This window comes from Cynara cardunculus, assembly GCF_001531365.2.
Source record: "Cynara cardunculus var. scolymus isolate 2C chromosome LG 2, CcrdV1, whole genome shotgun sequence".
NCBI lineage: Eukaryota > Viridiplantae > Streptophyta > Magnoliopsida > Asterales > Asteraceae > Cynara > Cynara cardunculus.
In genome coordinates, this window is record NC_037529.1 from 48,631,855 (window position 1) to 48,651,022 (window position 19,168).

Genomic DNA, 19,168 nt, shown 5'->3' on the forward strand with positions numbered 1-19,168 from the left:
AAATAACAGTGGAAAATCTGATCTTTCTGGAATGGTCGTACTATCTATGGGCCTGACTATGGGTTGCGGCTCACTAGTACTCACAGGAATGGTAGTCACAAAATCTGGTACAGAGGTAACAGAATCTTGTTCTACACTTTTCTTTTCAATCTCTGCTTTGTTTGGTTCTTTTTGTTCTTTTTGGGTATTTTCTAAATAGCTCTTTCCACTCCTTAAAGTAACAACCTTAACATGCTCTTTTCCTTCCCTCTGAGGTATCTCTGTATCACTGGGTAGAGAACCTACGGGTCTTTTTCTAATCTCCAAAGCCATTTGTCCCATTTGAGTTTCGAGATTTTTAATTGAAGCTTGAGTTTGGGTTATAAAACCCTTCATCATTGCTTCCAAAGATGTAGATGAATCAGCTTGCTGTTTGGGCTTGTTTTGGAAAGAAGACTGATGATTCTGGAAATTAGCATGTTGATTATTATGATTGCCTTGATGCGCTTGCAAGTGAAAATTAGATTCGCCTTGTTGAAAATTGGATTGTCCTTGTGGTTGAAAATTGGATTGTCCTTGCGATTGAAAATTGGACTGTCCTTGAGGCTTTTGCATTGGTGGATTAAGAGCTGGACTATGCCACGAAAAATTTGGATGATTTCGCCATCCCGGATTATAAGTTTGCGAAAATGGTCCAGTCTTGTTGACATAATTTACATGCTCCGAATTTCCAAGACAATGCTCAAAAGCGTGACCTTCACCACAATACACGCATTGTACTGATTGAACATTGGAATTAAAGGTATTAGCATCAGATTGCACATGTGGGCTAGATGTTAAATTTGAAATTAGCTTAGTGATCTGAGCTGTTAATACCGAGACAGCATCTACCTCATTTATTCCGACTGTTTTCTTCAGTGGCATTGCACGTGGGTCAGACCATTGTCCGTTATTATTGGAAATCTTTTCAAGTATGTCAAAACCTTCATTATAGGTACAAGCTGTGAAAGCTCCGCCTGCAGTAGCATCGAGCATTTGTCTAGCAACGATATTTAAATCGTTGTAAAAAGTCTCTAGTTGTATACAGTACGGAATGCCATGGTGAGGGCATTTTCTCAGCAGCTCTTTATACCTTTCCCATGCATCAGGAACTGCTTCATCATCCAGTTGTCTAAAAGTATAGATTTCATTTCTGGATTTGGCATTCCTCGTGGGTGGAAAATACTTTTTCAAAAACTTTTCTGCCATTTCATTCCATGTAGTCACAAAGTCTGGTTGCAAAGAATTGTACCATGCTCTTGCTCGATCCCTTAGTGAAAATGGAAAAAGTTTTAGTCTCAGAGCATCGTCTGAAACATCAGGGATGAGAAAAGAGTCTGTGATTTCCATAAAAGAACGCAGATGAGAATGAGGATCTTAAGAAGATAAACCAGCGTATTGGCCGTTTGTTTGAAGCATTTGAAACATCAGTGGTTTAAGTGAAAAATGGGTGGCACCAATGGTAGGCTTACGTATTCCTGTGTGCAGTTGAGTTAAATTAGGAATAGTGTATGCCATAATGCCACCATTTTTAGCATTTGCAAGACGAAAGATGTTTAGAGCCTCATCCTCATATGGAATATTTGGTTCATTTCTAAGAATACCTTCTCCGTCAATAATCACATTTTCAGCCATCGTTTCAGAGTTTAAAGCTCGAAGAGCTCTTTGCACTCTTCTTCGGTGTCTGAAAGTTTGTTCAATATCCGGATCAAGTGGAAAAAATTCACCGTGCGACAGCCTTGGCATGCATGGTGCGTTCACAAAAAGATGGTAGAAAAACTAACTTTTATAAACTTTACTTTTAAAAAGAAAAAACTTCAGCGTACTATCCCTGGCAATGGCGCCAAAAACTTGCTTGTCAGTTTATTCAACCTTAGATTTCAACACAAAAATAGAACTCGGCGCACGTATACACCTCGAACTACTATCGTCTCGTAACAAGTAATAATGGTAACATACCAGATATCGTTCCCACAAAGATAGCTTGTAAAATTATTTCAAAAAGTCCAGTTTATAAAAACTAGTTTCAGATGGCGAATCGAGGGATTTGATTTATCTAAAATTGGGAGGTTTGATTAACAACTAAGAAAAATATCAGTCTTAAGAAGAAGCACAGGGTGCAACAGTTGATTAAGGCATTAAACAAATGATTCAGCAAAAAGGTGACATAGCATTCCTGTCACAATTTTCTAAAATCAATAAATGATTTTATATAACTATGACAGTATCAACTATCGGGTCAGACACCTCCCAAGAGCACACACCGGTCAACGTGCTATCGATACGATATCATTTTATGTTAGACGTCGTGAATCCTAGCACAACACAGTGTTACCATCCTACACCGTAGGAGTATAGCGTTTATCAGACACTAAAGCTATTTATAGTCTTCTCCTATTACCTCAGGTTTTGAAAGTCAATACATTTTTATACACAAAATTAGTTGTCAATTAATTTTAATGTAATCATCAAATGAAATATTAAGCACCTGAAATAAATAGTAGACTATAATGGTAATAAGACACCTTTGTACTTTCACATCGGCTTTGGTCTTAATTTCCCGTTACACCCCAAGCTAAGGCGTTAGCCCATCATCACTCGGTTTCTCCTCTCGAAGGATGTAAGGACTGAAAAATAAATAACTGAGACGGAAAAGTAATTACAGAAAGTAAATTACAGGAAATAGAGACACTGGAATTTAAAGTACTGGAAATTAAATGACTGAAATATAAATGACTGAAAGTAAAGTACTGGAAATTAAATGACAGAAATGTAAATTGCAGTAAAATAAAGACAGAAATGTAAATGACATAAATGTAAATTGCAGTAAAGTAAAGACAGAAATGTAAATGACTGAAATGTAAATGACTGAAATGTAAAGACTGAAATCTAAATGACTGAAATATAAAGACTGAAATATAAATAATGAAATATAAATACTGAAATATAAATAATGAAATATAAATACTGAAATATAAATACTGAAATATAAATACTGAAATATAAATACTGAAATGTAAAGTATTAATAACTAAATAATATTAATTAATATTAATCTAATAATAATGAAAGAAAGTACTTGATACTTTGATGGGATGAGGAAATGACATATGAAAATCTTGGAAATTGGAGTTGACTTTTGAAGAAAACTTGCAAGTCAAGTAACGAAACTTGTAAAACAAGTTTCGTTACAAAGACCGAAAGGTTACTTGCATACTCGTAAAAACTGATTATTTAGTCTACGTAAATTAGTCGTGAGCCACAAAGGATGAGATCCGATGTAAAGCAACAACGATCGACTAATTCGTAACTTATAAAAGATAAGAAAACGTAACATAACTTGGAACAGAAATGAGATGAAGATTAAATACGAGTATTTAAGTTAAAACTTGAGAATGAAATCACAACTACAAAAGTTGGTTCTTGAAAAGACAAACAAAGAAAACCGAAACTTGAAACCGAAAGCAATATTCTAGAGAGCAATTATCACTAATATCACAAGTGTTAAATGGAAGAAAGTATGAAAAAGTCTCTTCAAAACAACGCTTAAGGCTTGTTTATATAGGCTAAGGAAGGTCTCATAGTGGGTGCCAACTAATAAGACAAAAGCTTCTTCAAAACTGGGTTTTGACCGGGCCCAAGGTCGTTGACCATACCTCCTCTATGGATCAGCCTATTTCTTCACGGCCCAAGCAGAATTTCAGCTCTCGGACAGGTACTATAGGACCTTGCCACTCCTGGTCCTGTAGGACTGCCGTAGGACTGTGCCCAAAAATATCAAAAACCTGTAAAAATTGGGAATTAACATTAGATATACTATATTACTACTAATATATGAAAAAGACATAAAAAGACTCAATTAAGACACTAATGGGCAAATAAAACAAAGGAAAATGGTTAAGAAAATGATGTAATAAGGTTAATAAATTAACACTTATCAAGAACCAACATCAATCCTTCAGATGGTGTTGATGAACCCTCAGGTAATCCTGCAACCTACCTTTTCATTTTTTCTAATCCCGAGCTATCTTATGCTTAACCATCTTCTTTTTCAGGTCCTTGCGATGAAGAAACACCAGCCATGGAAGAAGATTATAACATGGCTGATGACGTGAAGTTGATTCTCCCGACCATAGAGACTGTCTTAATTCAAATGGATCAATTCCAAAAAGGCATGCCTTTCAGGGATGACGTTTCCTCTGACCTCTCAGTTGTCAAAGCTGACGTCAATGATATGAAGGAAAGACTTTCTACGGTACAAGCCGATGTATGCACCAATGCTGAGGCTATCATTGCTCTCAACAACAAATTCGATGAAGTGAATGCTCAGCTTGCCAAGCATGGTGAGTTGTTGTAGCAGATATTGGAACTTCTTCAACGTCTAGTACCAGCTCCTACACCCTTCTTCATAGCAATGGATCGCCTATCACTGGATTAGGCTCTCAAAGTCGGTTTTGTTCAAGCTAGATCGCTGACCATCATTGAACAGCGAATGGACATAATAGCCCTAAGTCTTGATAACCTCTTCTCTTGTTATGCTGATGACAAAGAGGGGGAGAAAGACTTGGCTGCTGTTGATTTCCCTACAACACAAGCTGACGTTGATGCTCAAAGAGTTGAAGCTAATGAAGCTGAGGTTGTTGATGATGCCATCACTACCTATGAAGCTGAAACAGAGATTGTTGATGATACCGTCAAAGCTGATGCTAAATCTCATGACGAAGACCTTCCTATCACCCCTGTAGCTAATGCTGGTGATGAGGAAGATGAAGGTGAAGATGATGATGATGACGATGACTCTCCATACCTTCCTGACGCTAGAAAAGATCTCGGTGGTGATGATGATGAAGACGACATTGACGACGACTTCACGATTCAGTACCACAACCCTGCCAGTGCTTTTAAAGAAGTCTCTCTCAGGAATTCTTCATCCCAGGGGAAGAAGGAGAAAGAAAAAGAGAAAGAGACTTCCATAAAGAACCAGAACACCTCCTAAAAAAACAAAGGTGTTTTTGTAAAAGGAAATCTCAAAGCTCTCGTCAAACTTGTTGTACCTCAAGATACTGAATCCTCTAGGTTTGCAATAGTCATTTCCTTATGTCAACTCTCTTCTTATATCCCTTCTACTACTAGTAATCGTCTAGAGGAATGTGTACCTGAAAACCCAACTTCTAGTGTACCTAGAGACCAACATATGACTCAGCTTAAGGAGTCACTCGACCAAACTAGAGTAAAAATTCCTCTTCGTACCTTTAGTTGTGGTGAGTTTGACTTCCTTACTGAAGCTGAAAGACTCGAAATACTCAAGGCTGAGGAAGAACTCAGAATTCAACTACAACAGAATGAGGACAGGCTAAAGCTGGCTAAGTCTCTTGCTACTCAAGTTCTTCCAAAGAAATCGTCTAAAAAGATGATGAATGCTATCAAGGCCCAAGCTAAGTTGCTTTCAATGGCTGAAGCTGAACGTGAAAAGGCAAAGAAGCTGAACGACCGAGATAGGAAATGGAGCGAATATCGTCTTAATAAGAGAATAAGTCCTCACCACATCTCAAACGTCACAATGAATAGACAAATGAAAGATGGTGGACTTCTCATCTCCATGCTCATCACTAGAGACAACCTTGAAGTTGTTACTGAGTATCCTTCCTACCTTGGATAATACGGCTACAGTGAATGGCTGGAAATTCGCCAAGCCATTCAGCGCTCAAAGTCAAGACACAAGCCAATAATTGAAGACATCCTCAGCGAACTGATCAATAAGATGTCCAAATTCGTTGTTATACCTACAAAGCCTACATTGAAGAAAGGTGGAAGAAGAAAACCTTCAGATCCTTATGATGGACCAACTCTGAGGAATGAACATGAAACAATGTTCTCCCTGGAGGAAGTCCTGAAGGATTCGAAGAATCCAGACATATCTATGCTGAACCTCTCTTTGCCAGCGAAGGGTCCTTACATACCCAACACTGTGCATATAAAGCCTAAGTTTGGATTTATATTCCTTGACTATGAAGGCAAACACAGCTTTCAGAGAGTGTCTGAGTTTGGTATTTGTCCAATAGAACATCTTGATCATCTAAGATATTGGTTGGACAATGATCTTTATGGTGAAATGATAGAAAAGATTTTCTACGTTGAAAGATGCTCAGAGAAGAAGTACCTGGTTACATCGACTTCAGAGACTTAGATTAGCTAGAATTTTCTATCTTGTAAATTTTATCTTTCATTATAAGTCTTATTTTTCTATGTCTTTTCTTTCAATGTACGACTTATATGTAATAAGTCTAGAATGTACTGACTGTAACACTTGTAATTCGCCTTTGATTAATATACATATTCCATCAGTATCACTGAAAAAGATCCTTGAAAAGAGTAATAAGGACACATGTCTATGAGTTCCAGTATGTCGCCCCTGTACATACGCTCCAGCAACTGATGAAGCTGAAGCTATGCTGAAGTTGTCAATGAAATCCCTACCTCTTGTGAAGCTCCTGCAACTGAGGAAGTTGATGTTGTCCGAGCTGAAGTTGAAGCTCGTGACAATGACCTTCCCATCACCTCTGCAGCTAATGTTGGTAATGAGGAAGAAGAAGATGATGATGAGAAGGCGAATCTCCCGACCTCCCTGACTCCAGCAGCGACCTGGATGACGACAACGATAATGATGACGATGAAGACGACTTCACCATCCAGTACTAGCATCCTTTTGCTACCACTAAAGGTGTTGCTCTCAAAGATTCAACATCCTAGGGGAAGCAAAGGGAAGATGAGGCTGCTCAAGAAATGCACCGGGGCACGAAGTCGAAAGGCAAAGGTGTCATTGAAGAAGAAAACCTCAAGGTACTTTTCAAACCCCTTGAACCCTTGTATGATGAGTCCTCAAGTCAAATAACCATCACCTCCATGTACCAACTTTCTATTCCATCGACTACCTGCGGTCGGCTGGAGGAATGGGTCCCTGAGAACCCAACCCCCAACACTACTATCGACCAGCAGATGACTCAGCTCAGGGAGTCACTCGACCAAATTAGAGTAAAAATTCCTCTTCGTACCTCTAGTTGTGATGAGTTCGACTTCCTGATCGAAGCTGAAAGACTCGAGGCCCTCAAAGATGAGGAAGAACTTGCTCTCTAAAAGAAACGGACTAAGGATAGGTTAAAGCTGGCCAAGTCTCTAGCCGCAAAAGTTCTTCCCAAGAAAAAATCTAAAAAGACGATGAATGTTGTCCATGCCCAAGCTAAGCTTCTGTCTATTGCAGAGGCTGAACGTGAAAAGAACCTGAAGCTGGCCGAATGCGACAAGCGCTGGAGCAAAGTCTCCCTTAACAAGAGGATCAACCCTCACCCTATTACATGCGTCAGCATCAGTGCACGAACAAAAGACAGCAGGTTTCTGATCTCCATGCTCATCAACATGGATAATCTCGAGGCAGTCACCGAGTACCCTTCCTACCTTGGTGAATATGGCTACAATGAATGGCTGGAGATCTGATAAGCCATTCAGCACTCAAAATCCAAACATAAGCTAATTATCAAAGACATAATCGGCGAGCTGATCAAGAAGGTGTCCAGGTATGTCGTAGTCCCTGAAAGGCCAACGCTGAAGAAAGGTGGAAGAAGAAAAAGGCCTTCAAGACCTAATGATGGATCGTCCCTGAGGAACTAACATGAAACAAAGTTCTCCTTAGATGAAGTCCTAAGGGCTTCGAAGAAGCCAGATATATTTATGTTGAATCTCTCACTGCCAGCGAAGGGTCCTTATATACCCAACATTGTGCAAGTGAAGCCTGAGTTAGGACTTATATTCCTTGACTATGATGGCGAAGTGAGATTTCAAAGAATGTTTGAGTTACATCTATACCCTCTGGAACACCTTAGATATCTCAGGTTCTGGCTAGATGAAGACTTCAAAGGTGAAATGATGGACCGCAAGATCAGAAGGGAGTTTCTACATCGAAAGGAGCTTGGAGAAAATGTACCTGGCTTCATTAAGTTGAGTGACTTATATTAATTTATTTCCTTTGTAATTTTTCCATTCACTGTATAACCTATATTCTAAGTCTATTTTCAGTGTTCAATCTTATATTTTGTAAGTTTTAGACATGTACTGAACGACTTGTAATATTTCCATTTGAAATTAATATAAGTATTTTTGTACATCACTGAAAAAGATCCTTGACAAGAGTAATAGGGACACAAGTCTATGAGTTCCAGTGTTACTCTTATATTCACTGACAATCTATAAGTCAGTTAATATGCTTTCAGTTTCAGTTTTCCTTCTTTTATTTTTTCTTAAACTTGTAACTTAAGAAAATTTACTAAGTAAAGGTTGACTCACTAAAAAAGATCCCAAAATAGTTAAAAGGGAAATGTACTTATATATAACTTTTTCTTACTGTTATTTGATAAGGGAACCTTCTTTATACAAAGTTTTATTGTTTTTGTCTTTCAGTTCCAGCGATCATCACTGAGTCTGTTCGGTGATCGCTGAGAACATGTAATGTAAGTCCATCAGCAACAATGATGTTTCACGAAGACAAAACTCACACCAAAGAACCTTCAGCGAAAGTTGAAGACTGAAACTAAAGATTAGAGACTGACGAGTTCGTGATCTAAAGTGGCATTCAATGATTACAACCTGGTCTACATATGTGTGAAGACTGCTGAAGCCTCAACGAATGTTGAAGAGACCTTTAGGGTTATTCACGTATTCAGCGATCAAAAGAAGCTTATTGAGCAAGATTGTTTTTGTCTTGTCCTTCCACACACAAAGGACAAACCCATACCCTTTCTAGAGTATAGTACGGTACAGAGCTGATTAGTTGACTCTACTACCCACCAACTTCATGAAATGATGTCTGCTCATGAATAGGCTTTTGTATAATTCACTATAGCAAAGGACAAGTCTTTCTCTAAAGGCTTGACGTTTGTTCAAACCCTACTTTATTGCATTAAATGTGCATTTAATGCAATGGGTATAAATAGATATGTTCTATCTCCATGCAGAGATACTCTTACTCTTGAACCCTAACTCTTATGTTCATACGTAAAAGAACACATATCTAAGAACACAATACTTTTATCTTCAAAAGCAAGTTAGAATCCCTTTGTAAGTATTCTAAATAGTTCTTACCTAGAAAGAACTTACTTTTTTCTTAGTCTTAAACAACAAATCATTTCTCTTTGMTAAGAACTTGTGTGTAACTTAGATTGTTTAGATAGGTTATCTTTACCTTATCTTTTCCACAAACAATCTTGTAAAATCTGTATTGATCCTTCTTTATCAATATATATTTTAAATTTGAAAAGTTTACTGTGTTTGTATTCAACCCCCCCCCCCTCTTCTACAAATTGTTTATACATATCTTGTAGACCCTAACGGGACCAACATAAACATAAGATGATCAAAAGAATGTATGAATCTTGGGCTTTTGGAAACCAAAAGACACAAAAGGTTAGAGAGCTGAGAAAAGAAAATCAAGAATAACCATGTCTAATTTGAGGCGGGGTTTGTGCTTTGGATCAGAGTGTTGTGTTTAAGTCTGCTTGTTTTGGTTTTTTGGGTTTTTTTTGCCATATAAATGACTAGAAGTTGTTTGGTTTTTTTCCATATAAGTAACAACTTATTAATCTAAATCAATTTCTAGACTTAGATTACAACCGAGTGTCGACACTATCTCCAAAAGAATACTATCAAAAGTAACTCCACGAATGTTCTCCAAAGGATGATAACCCAAAAATGCCTCCACCGGCAATTAACGCTCCACTTAAGCATTAGGATTAGGATCCCTACCGATAGGAGATCCTGATATACATGTCCTTTAAGAAAAAATGTTAGGCTTAACGCCTAGTAAGCTAAAACTGTTATACAATGAAGCTATAAAAACATTGAAACTGAAAACATAACTTTAATCAAGTCAATTCAACCATTAAAATAGAGTTCACCCTTGGAAGGTATAAATATCTCACAATGACAGGGGAAACCCATTTTACCATTGACAGTTACTTAACACAAAAGTAAGTTACATTTCAATATTATATATGCATCAATTACGTATTAACAATCGTTAAAATCAACTTCAGGTCTATAGTTTAATGAGTTAGCAAGCTCAGTACTCCAAGTCTTTTGCTTGTAGAGCCATCAAGTTCAACCATACTAAGTTTATACCTTGAGATCTCCAAAATCCAAGTTAAACTCGTTCACTTAGAAATTACATTATATTGGTCAATGGACGATGCCCGACTCCAAGAGTCCACACCCTATTGTCTATGTAGACCCACTGCCTATTTCAAGTTACACATAGGGAATATTATCTCATATGCATCAAATTAATCCGATTTCTACGCCCATGGATCCATTGCATTCTAGTTTATAGTGTACAATCTTCTAGATTTGTCAAACCATGCGCAACAAATAAAACAATCATGTAAAGATAGTCACCAAATTGGCAAAATTCCCATTTTATTACCAAAACCAAGTTAAGATCATTTATAATACTTTGTTCCAAAACTGTGAAGTAATCAATATAAAATCATTTCCTAAACTTATTTTATCAAAATGCATAAAGTTGTGGTGGGAGCAACAGAAAATGATAGTGATGGACAGTGGTGGCGACATATAGTCAACGTCATAAATGACATGCATGCAGGTAGTTTATGTTTTCTAAGAATAAATCAACCTTTTTTCGGTGTAAATTGGTAGTATCCTAGGCTACTGTATGTTTTTGGTCTGTAATATTATGAACAATTCTCTTGCCTCAGTTTAAAAGGAAAAGATGAACTTTAAACCTTGTTTTATATGGACCAATATCATGAACTATGTGTTATAAACAAATCGTGTGCTTATGTTTAAGAGGAATGACACACATCTACTATGTCTTATATTGATAATTGAGTGAAGTCAGCTAGTCCTTAAAGCTGCAAACTATGTTACTAGTAACATCCTTGCGTGTTTGTCATTCTTCTTTTATTATAAACAAATCTTGCTTCTTCATTTTAGAAAGGAGTACATTTGTGGCAGGTTGTTATTGGAAGGAGAATCATCTAGAATAGATCTCTTCTCAAACATGAGTTCTTGTCTTTTTTAGATATTGTGGTGTTAAAGAGGAGGCAACACCACCCCATCCATGATCTTGGTTACCACTTGGTATCATGCAAATATAAAATAGTGTATGTTTAAGCAGTTTACTTCTCCTTTTATCATTAGTGGATAGCGTTTCATGGTATAAATGAAAATATTTGGGATCTCTTATTTTCTGTGTATTGAAAAGTACAAGAGAGGCAAATATATATACACAAATACAACGAACTAACCAAAAATAAAAGAGAGAAAGAAGGGGATAAGTATGGAATGGATTTGGTTTCCAATACTCCCCCTCAAGATGGAGTGTGAAGATCACGAACGCCCATCTTGCCAAAAGAAAGCGGAAGCGTTCAGCTCCAAGAGCTTTGGTGAAGATGTCTGCCACCTGATGCTTTGTGTCTATGTATAAGGGTTCTATCTCGTTAGACTCGACTCTTTCACGTATGAAGTAACAATCCATTTCTACGTGTTTGGTGCATTCGTGAAAAACTAGGTTATTTGCGATTTGTCGGGCTGCATTGTTGTCACAGTATAGTGGTGTGGGTCCGACAGGGGCAGCCTCAWGGTCGTGTAAAAGCCAACACAACCATAGGATCTCACTCATAGTATTAGCCATGGCTTGATATTCAGCTTCGACCGACGATCTAGAGACAACTGACTACTTCTTTGTTCGCCAAGATACCGGAGCTCCTCCTAAGAAAATCAAATAACCGATGCGGGAACGTCGCGTGAAGGAGCAACCCAACCAGTCAGCATCACAGAAAGCCTTAAGGCTCAGATCACCGTCTTTAGGTAGGATAATTCCTTGGCCAGGGGTCGATTTCAAGTAGCATAACACTCTAATGGCAGAATCCATATGTCTTTGACATGGATTTGCCAAGAATTGACTGAGCATATTGACCGCAAAAACAATGTCCGGACGCGTTACATGCAAATACAACAGTCTCCCAATCAGTCGTCGATATTGTGCAGCATCAACTGGTGGACTATCGATGGCTTCGTCAAGATGGAGATTTTGCTCCATTGGGGAGGGGCTGGGTCGACAACCTTGCTGACCACTGTCTTTCAAAATATCTAACGTGTATTTCCGTTGGCTCAACACTATTCCCTCATTAGTACGATCCACCTCGATTCCTAAGAAATACTTCAAAGGCCCCAAGTCTTTGATGCTAAAACGATTGTCAAGGTGTCTCTTTACGTCATGGATCTTTGCATCATTATTTCTCACCATGATGACATCATCGACGTATATGAGAGCCACTACATATATCATTCCTTCTTTGTATGTGAAGAGGGACGAATCTGCGTGAGATTGCTGGAATCCGATATCCGTAAGCGATTTCGTGAACTTGTGGTACCAATTGCGAGAGGCCTGTCGCAATTCGTAAAGAGATTTCCGCAAGCAGCAGACTCTCGTGTCTCTTTCCTTGGCAAAACCTTGAGGAATCTTCATGTAAACCTCCTCATCTAAGTCACCGTGCAGGAAGGCATTGGTCACATCTAACTGGTGAATGGTCTAGTTTTTCGTGGCTGCCACCGCAAGTAAGCTACACACGGTTATAAGTTTAGCGACGGGGGCGAATGTCTCATGGAAATCGACTCCTTCAAGTTGTGTGAACCCTTTTGCGACTAGCCTCGCCTTAAATCGTTCGACCTCTCCGGTAGGTTTATATTTGACCTTGTAAACCCATTTTGAATCGATGGCACGTTTTCCGGGAGGCAGCGTCTCGAGTGTCCATGTTCCATTTTCTTCTAAAGCCTTTATCTCTTTTTGCATGGCTTTTCTTCATCGAGCATCTTTAACTGCATGGTGGAAGTATTTTGGCTCATCATGCGTAGTGATGGCCGCTAAAAAAGCCTTGTGAGAATCAGAAAACATTTCATAAGAGACGAAGTGAGTTAGAGGATGTACCGTCGGGGAGTCCTGTATAGGTGTGGGTTGTGGATGGTCTATAGATGGTGGTAAGTCGGTTTCAAAATCACCAAATCGCCTCGGCTTAGTTCTTATTCTTTTGTATCGATTGTTAACTCCTGGCTAATATTCTTGTCCGTTGTCTCATCGACTTGACTCGGTTCATTTTGTGCTTCTGAATTGCCCTCTCCGAGCAGTGTTTCTTGATTTTCCGTTGATTCTGAGGGTTCACATGTGGGGGCAGCCAATGTTTCTTCATAGTTACCATGTTCCTCTTCAAAAGGTGGTATGTCGCATGTGACCACAGTACCTTCATGCGATTGGGAATTTTTTGTTTTAATGGTCTCAAAGGGAAGTGGTCCTCCACAAACCTTGTGTCTCTTGACACCGTGAATTTTTTGTCGATGAGGTCATAGACACGATACCCCTTTTGTCCATGTGGGTACCCAACAAAAATGCAAGGCCTCCCCCTTGCTTCAAACTTATCTCCCCCTGTTTTATAATTTTTCACATACACTAGACACCCAAAAATATGCATGTGGTCATATGTTGGTTTTCTTTTAAATAAAAGTTCGTATGGGGTTTTGTTGTCAATGACTTTTGATGGCAACCTATTTATGATGTAGGTAGCCGTTGTGACACATTCTCCCCAGAAAAAGATGGGTAATTTGGCCTCAAATCTTAAGGCTCTAGCTACTTCAAGTATATGCCTATGCTTCCTTTCAACCACCCCGTTTTGTTGAAGGGTGTGGGCACAAGTGGTCTCTAAAATAATACCATACTCATCATAAAAAGCCGTCATCGAGTTAGAGATGAACTCGCCTCCGTTGTCACTTCTTATTCTCTTAACGACTTTTCCAAACTGTGTTTCGGTCATTTTGCAAAAGTTCATCAAACATTCACTTACATCGAACTTGTGTTTAATCAGAAAGGTTCAAACTGCTCTATTGTAATCATCCACAATAGATAAAAAATATCGAGCCCCAGAGGAAGAAGGGACCCGATAGCATCCCCAAATATCACAATGTATCAAGTCAAAGCAATACACAGTTTTAATTGAGCTAACCGGAAAAGACAATCTGGTTTGTTTTGCTTTAACGCAATAATCAAACTTTATCGTTTAAACTACTTACTGAATTACCAATAAAATCAATCTCCTTGAGTTTGAGGCGTGACCCAACCTCTTGTGCCAAACTTTTGTGTCTACTGAAGCCATCATCACCACTCTTTTCTTCGTCACCGTCTCCATATAGTATAGACCATCGCTGTATTTACCCGTGCCAATCAGGCTCCTCGAGGGTAAGTCCTGCATAACACAAAAATCTGAAAAGAATGTCATGAAACAGTTTAATTCCTTGGTCATTCGGCTAATTGACAATAAATTACATTTAAATTTCGGGATATGTAGGACTTTTCTTATCTTCAAACCGTTTGGCAAAACGGAATTTCCAATGCCTTCAATGGGTATAACTTCACCATTAGGGATAGCAACATGTATCCCATTGCTGTGTTCCTTTCTTTCTTACAACAGGTTAGCGTGTAATCGTTACACGCTATGTGTTCAGTGGCACCTATGTCGATGACCTATGTTTTACTTGAATTTAAATTACCGGCAATGTTTACGTTAGACGTAGACATCTTTGAAGGTGTGTTGTCTCCGTTAGAAAAATGTTTGACCAACATTGCTTATTGTTCCATTGTCAAACTTGGTATGGGACTCGACTCCATGTTTATTTGTGCGACACTAGGGTAAAGTTCTCGTCTGGGTACTTCTCGCTTCGTCTTAGATGGCCACCACTTCGGGTATCCTATTTGTTTGAAACAACCGGTATAACTATGGCCTTGTTTGCCACAATGTGTACAATGCTTCGGTTCTCCATGTTTGCCTTCCTTCTATGCATACCTTCCTTGCTGCTGTCGATTCTGATTGGAATCGAGGTGTTTGTTGGCAGCACGAGCATGAGAATGGGTTTGGAATGCCGCTGCCTCGATGGTGGATCTTCTTCCTGATGAGATCACCTTTTGTTGTTTGTCCTCATAAACCATGTGGTAAGCGGATCCCAAGCTTGGTGTGGGCTTCATGGCAAGAATTTGTGTCTTTATAGTACCAAAGTGCTCGTCTAATCCCATTAGAAATTCGTACAAATGTTCTTTGTCCTTGGCTTCTGTCAATCTCTTTCCGACCTCACAAACACATTTTCCACATGCGCAGTTTGGCATGGGTGAAACCGACTGGATCTCATCCCATAGTCCTCATCTTGGTGTAATACACTGATACGGAGGTTTTGTCTTGACGAGTTAAGGTGAGGGCCTGTTTCAGTTCATATGCACGTGGTGCACATTCTTTCCCGAATCGTTCCTTCAAGTCATTCCCAGATCTGTTCTGCCGTGGTAGCGTATTTTACGCTATTCCTGATTTCTTTCTCCATGGTTGTAGTAAGCCATCCTTTGATCATAGCATCGCAATGTCTCCAAAGCATCAGATTTGGTGACGTTGCTCCTGGTATTGGTATGGTCCCGTTAATGAAACCAACCTTGTTCTTCGCGAAGAGGAAGTTCTCCATCTCCTGCGACCAATCAACGTAGTTGTTATCATTCAGCGGTTCGTTCACATGCATCTATCGGGGATAATCAGAGGCATGTATGTAGTAGGCTGAATTTGGGTCGACTTGGGGTAGGGTCGTGTCGTCTTTCTCGGCGGTTGGTCCTGCCATGGTGAGGAGGCAGAATTGACGGCTGCTTTAGGGTTTGAGACGGGATTGTGTTAATTCCCGCTCTGATACCATGAAAATATTTGGGATCTCTTATTTTCTGTGTATTGAGGAGTACAAGAGAGACAAATATATATACACAAATACAAAGAACTAACCAAAAATAAAAAAAGAGAAAGAAGGGGATAAGTATGGAATGGATTTGGTTTCCAATAATAAATTATTATTTTATAAATGAAGCTGATTATTTTGGTACATAAACATTTTTAATATAAATACACATAGATAAGAACTAAAAAGTTTAAGATACTCGTGAAAGATCACATTGTTATGACATGCATTTTGGGTGCTCACTAAAGCACATTTTGTGCTTTATGCAAAGCTTCCTTTTCAAGATACAATTGTGGGTAAAAAAGACTGAGATTTTGACTTGTTATGTTTTTTGTGATCATCGGACAATTATAGTTGCTTATGTTCAAGTTTTTCAATGAACTTCACTCTTTTGTCTATTTATAGCAATCTTTTTTAGTTTTGTAAATGGTTATTTGAATATATTTTTTTGAACGGATGCACCACATGTCTGCCGTTAGGACAAGCAGTTTGGGTTTCTGCTATGGATTCGATTTATTTAAGTTATAAAAGTGAATAAGCAGTATATATGTGATATGGGTCATGATGTAGAAATTGGTTTTGGCCAAACTATTATTTGATTATATTTGTTCAATTGAGCTTAAAGGGTACTTTGAGATTTTTTTAATTTATTGTGTTGAGATTTGTGTTACTTGAGTAGGTGTAACATTGTTTGAATGGTGAAATAATTGAGTATGAATTTTGACTTCTTCCTTTTTCATCTTTATCTGCGGGTTTTGGATTACAGTTATGACCTATCTCTTTCCTTCTCTATCTCTTTTCTCAATTTATGCTAATCATCTCCCCTATTGAAACGTCTTCCCTCTTCCTCTCCATCTTTAAGGTTTTTTTAATTCATTCCCAAATCTCCTCCTACTCTCTGCCCTACGGGACAAAGGAATCACAACAAAATTGGGTGTTATGCCTGTTGACAACAACCATGGATTCACATCACAGGGTTGTTGGATTTACAGCAACACATATACGCATCTGATGAGTTTTTGTTCCTTCTAAAATTTTGCTAAGATTGTTTTCCAAAATACCATATATATTTGTGGGTAAAAAACAAGACTTTGACCTAGTATGTTTTTCGTGATTATCGGACAGTCAGTTGCTTCTCGAGTTTGTAGTGGATGGAGGGATGCTATTTGCTGAGAGATTATTGGTCTATCATCTTCTCATCTTTTTAGTTTGTTCTATTATGTTTCATAGCTTTGTTGTTTTGATTAATTTGTCCTGGCTCTCTACATAAACTATTCGAGCTTTTTAGTAAACTTTGTTCTTCATGATTTTGTCTCCGTAAAACTATCTTTTTAAGTTTACAAATGGTTATTTTAGCATATCTTTTTTTAACAAATGAACCCATATGTTGTTGTTGTTAGGACAAGCATTTTGGGTGCTTCCCGATGCATTTTTGTATTTGGCAAATTTTGTTTCTTTATTTTTAACACTAACAAAACTTCCTTTTAACTCCGTGTATTACTTTGATCCTAATATAAATATTTTGTTGAGTACATTCCAAAATAGTATTACATCACCCTTCTTTAAATTTGTTTTGTTTCATTAAGTGATAATCTTCAACCACTTCTTTCCATACGACATTGTCCTTTACATTATTTGTTGTAACCTCACAACGAGAGAGTTTACAATAGACTTAGACGGGTGATATTCCAAGTTCTTTGTAACCATAACTATAATCAATGAAATGATACCTCTTAATCTTCATCATTAGACTTGATGAAGAATTTTTCATTGTAAGCACAACTGAAATTAATGGTGGCTCTTAATCTTGATGAGTGGTTTTACAACTTTTCTCCAACCATAACTAAAATAATGAATGTTTTTAATACATAGTATATTATATAAATAATCGTTTATTAGCATCACTTCCACCATTTTAAATTAATGGAGTTGACTGATCTTAAAAATGATAAATATAATTTGATGATAAGAATAAGTATTTTTAGGATTCAGGAATCTTTGAATAGCAAAAAAAAAGGGGAGAATTAATTAGTATGATTTTAATCATATCACAATTTTATTGGATTGTTCTGGATGAAAGGTAATATTCGGTTCACCATCAACATATATTATTTAGGGTGCGTCTGGACGGGACACAAATAAATAGTCCCATGTTTGGTGTGTCATGAGACAAAAATGAGATGGGACAACATGAGACAAAAATAAGATTAGGTGGAACTATTCTTGAGTTTTTTTGTTCTACCACAAAAGTTAGAACAACATGAGACTAAATTTGAGATTACAATATTGCTCTTATATTATTTGATATAAAAATACAAACCTAATTTAATTGCATCCTCTTTCTTCTCTTCCACAACCTCCATTCTCGATTTCAGCCTCCATTCTTGAAATGTTAAACTTTTAACGATGGCGTGACAACTATTATTTATAATTGTTGTGTTTAAACTTTTTAAATTATGTGCGTATTTAGAATTTATGGTATGACAAATGTTATTTACATGTGGTTTTCGAATGTTTGAAAAAAAATATTGATATCATAGGTTAAATAATTTAAATATATTTTTGATTGATTTGTTGTCATTTACAATCATTATATGATATAAAATAACATTGAACAACATTTAGGGGTATTATGGTCATTTTAGCAGTCTTGTCATGTCCTGTCCTAATCGACCAAACATAGGACAAACAGTTAGTCCTGTCATGTTCTGTCCCGTCCTATTCTATCACTACAACTTTATTTTTCACAAATAATATATTGTATCCCTCTTTTTATTTTATTTTTTTCTTTATTTAATTTTATGTTATATATCATATACTTACATTATTTGTTACCAATAATTTATATCACACAATACAACTATATTTCATAATTTATTAATTAAATATTTTTGAATTATATTTCATAATTTATCAACAGCAAAGTAGAATTATATTGATTAATCTCTATAGCTCTTAGGTTGCGAGTTCAGATACATCCATGAATAAACCCACATAGTTTGATGTGAATAACAACAAAGTAATATGAAAATATTGCCTAGAGATGCATCTTATTCTTATATGGTGTTTATGCTCAATCCTCCTGGGCCTCTTTGATCAGCCATAAAAAGCATAGTCTAGAGTTCCAGAACAAGGACTAGTCCAAACCTTATGTTGAAAAATAAGACTGATTTGGGCCAATGTTCTAACTAGTTTGAACAAAGACAATTTTTTTTTACGTTTTCCTAAAAATATCCACTATTGCTTCCGTAGACACATTCAAGTCCCAATCATTTTTGGTTCAATCCTCATTCTAAATTTGTTTCTTGATAATTTATGCATCTTTAATACCCCA

The 19,168-nt window shown here is 37.4% G+C and overlaps 1 protein-coding gene and 1 non-coding gene across 2 annotated transcripts; both read left to right on the forward strand.

Annotated features, from left to right (window-relative positions):
- The first annotated feature begins 1,072 nt into the window (after nt 1–1,072).
- On the forward strand, nt 1,073–1,179 carry LOC112508386. The gene has a single exon (XR_003068758.1). It is a non-coding gene; the product is annotated as a small nucleolar RNA R71 (small nucleolar RNA).
- Nucleotides 1,180–4,510: 3,331 nt separating this feature from the next.
- LOC112506136 (protein SQS1-like) lies at nt 4,511–7,509 on the forward strand. Its single transcript, XM_025110164.1, has 3 exons — nt 4,511–4,913; nt 6,507–6,710; nt 7,277–7,509. Exons 1-3 carry the CDS (start codon nt 4,511–4,513, stop codon nt 7,507–7,509), a joined length of 840 nt encoding a protein of 279 aa, XP_024965932.1.
- Nucleotides 7,510–19,168: the final 11,659 nt, after the last annotated feature.

What these genes read in the sequence shown, in the direction of transcription:
- LOC112506136 (XM_025110164.1), top strand. Translation starts at nt 4,511, where the DNA reads ATGGACATAATAGCCCTAAGTCTTGATAACCTCTTCTCTTGTTATGCT. An exon ending in TCAGTACCACAACCCTGCCA is followed by an intron (nt 4,914 to 6,506) that starts GTGCTTTTAAAG and finishes CCTCTTGTGAAG; the next exon opens with CTCCTGCAACTGAGGAAGTT. An exon ending in GAAGACGACTTCACCATCCA is followed by an intron (nt 6,711 to 7,276) that starts GTACTAGCATCC and finishes TGTCTATTGCAG; the next exon opens with AGGCTGAACGTGAAAAGAAC.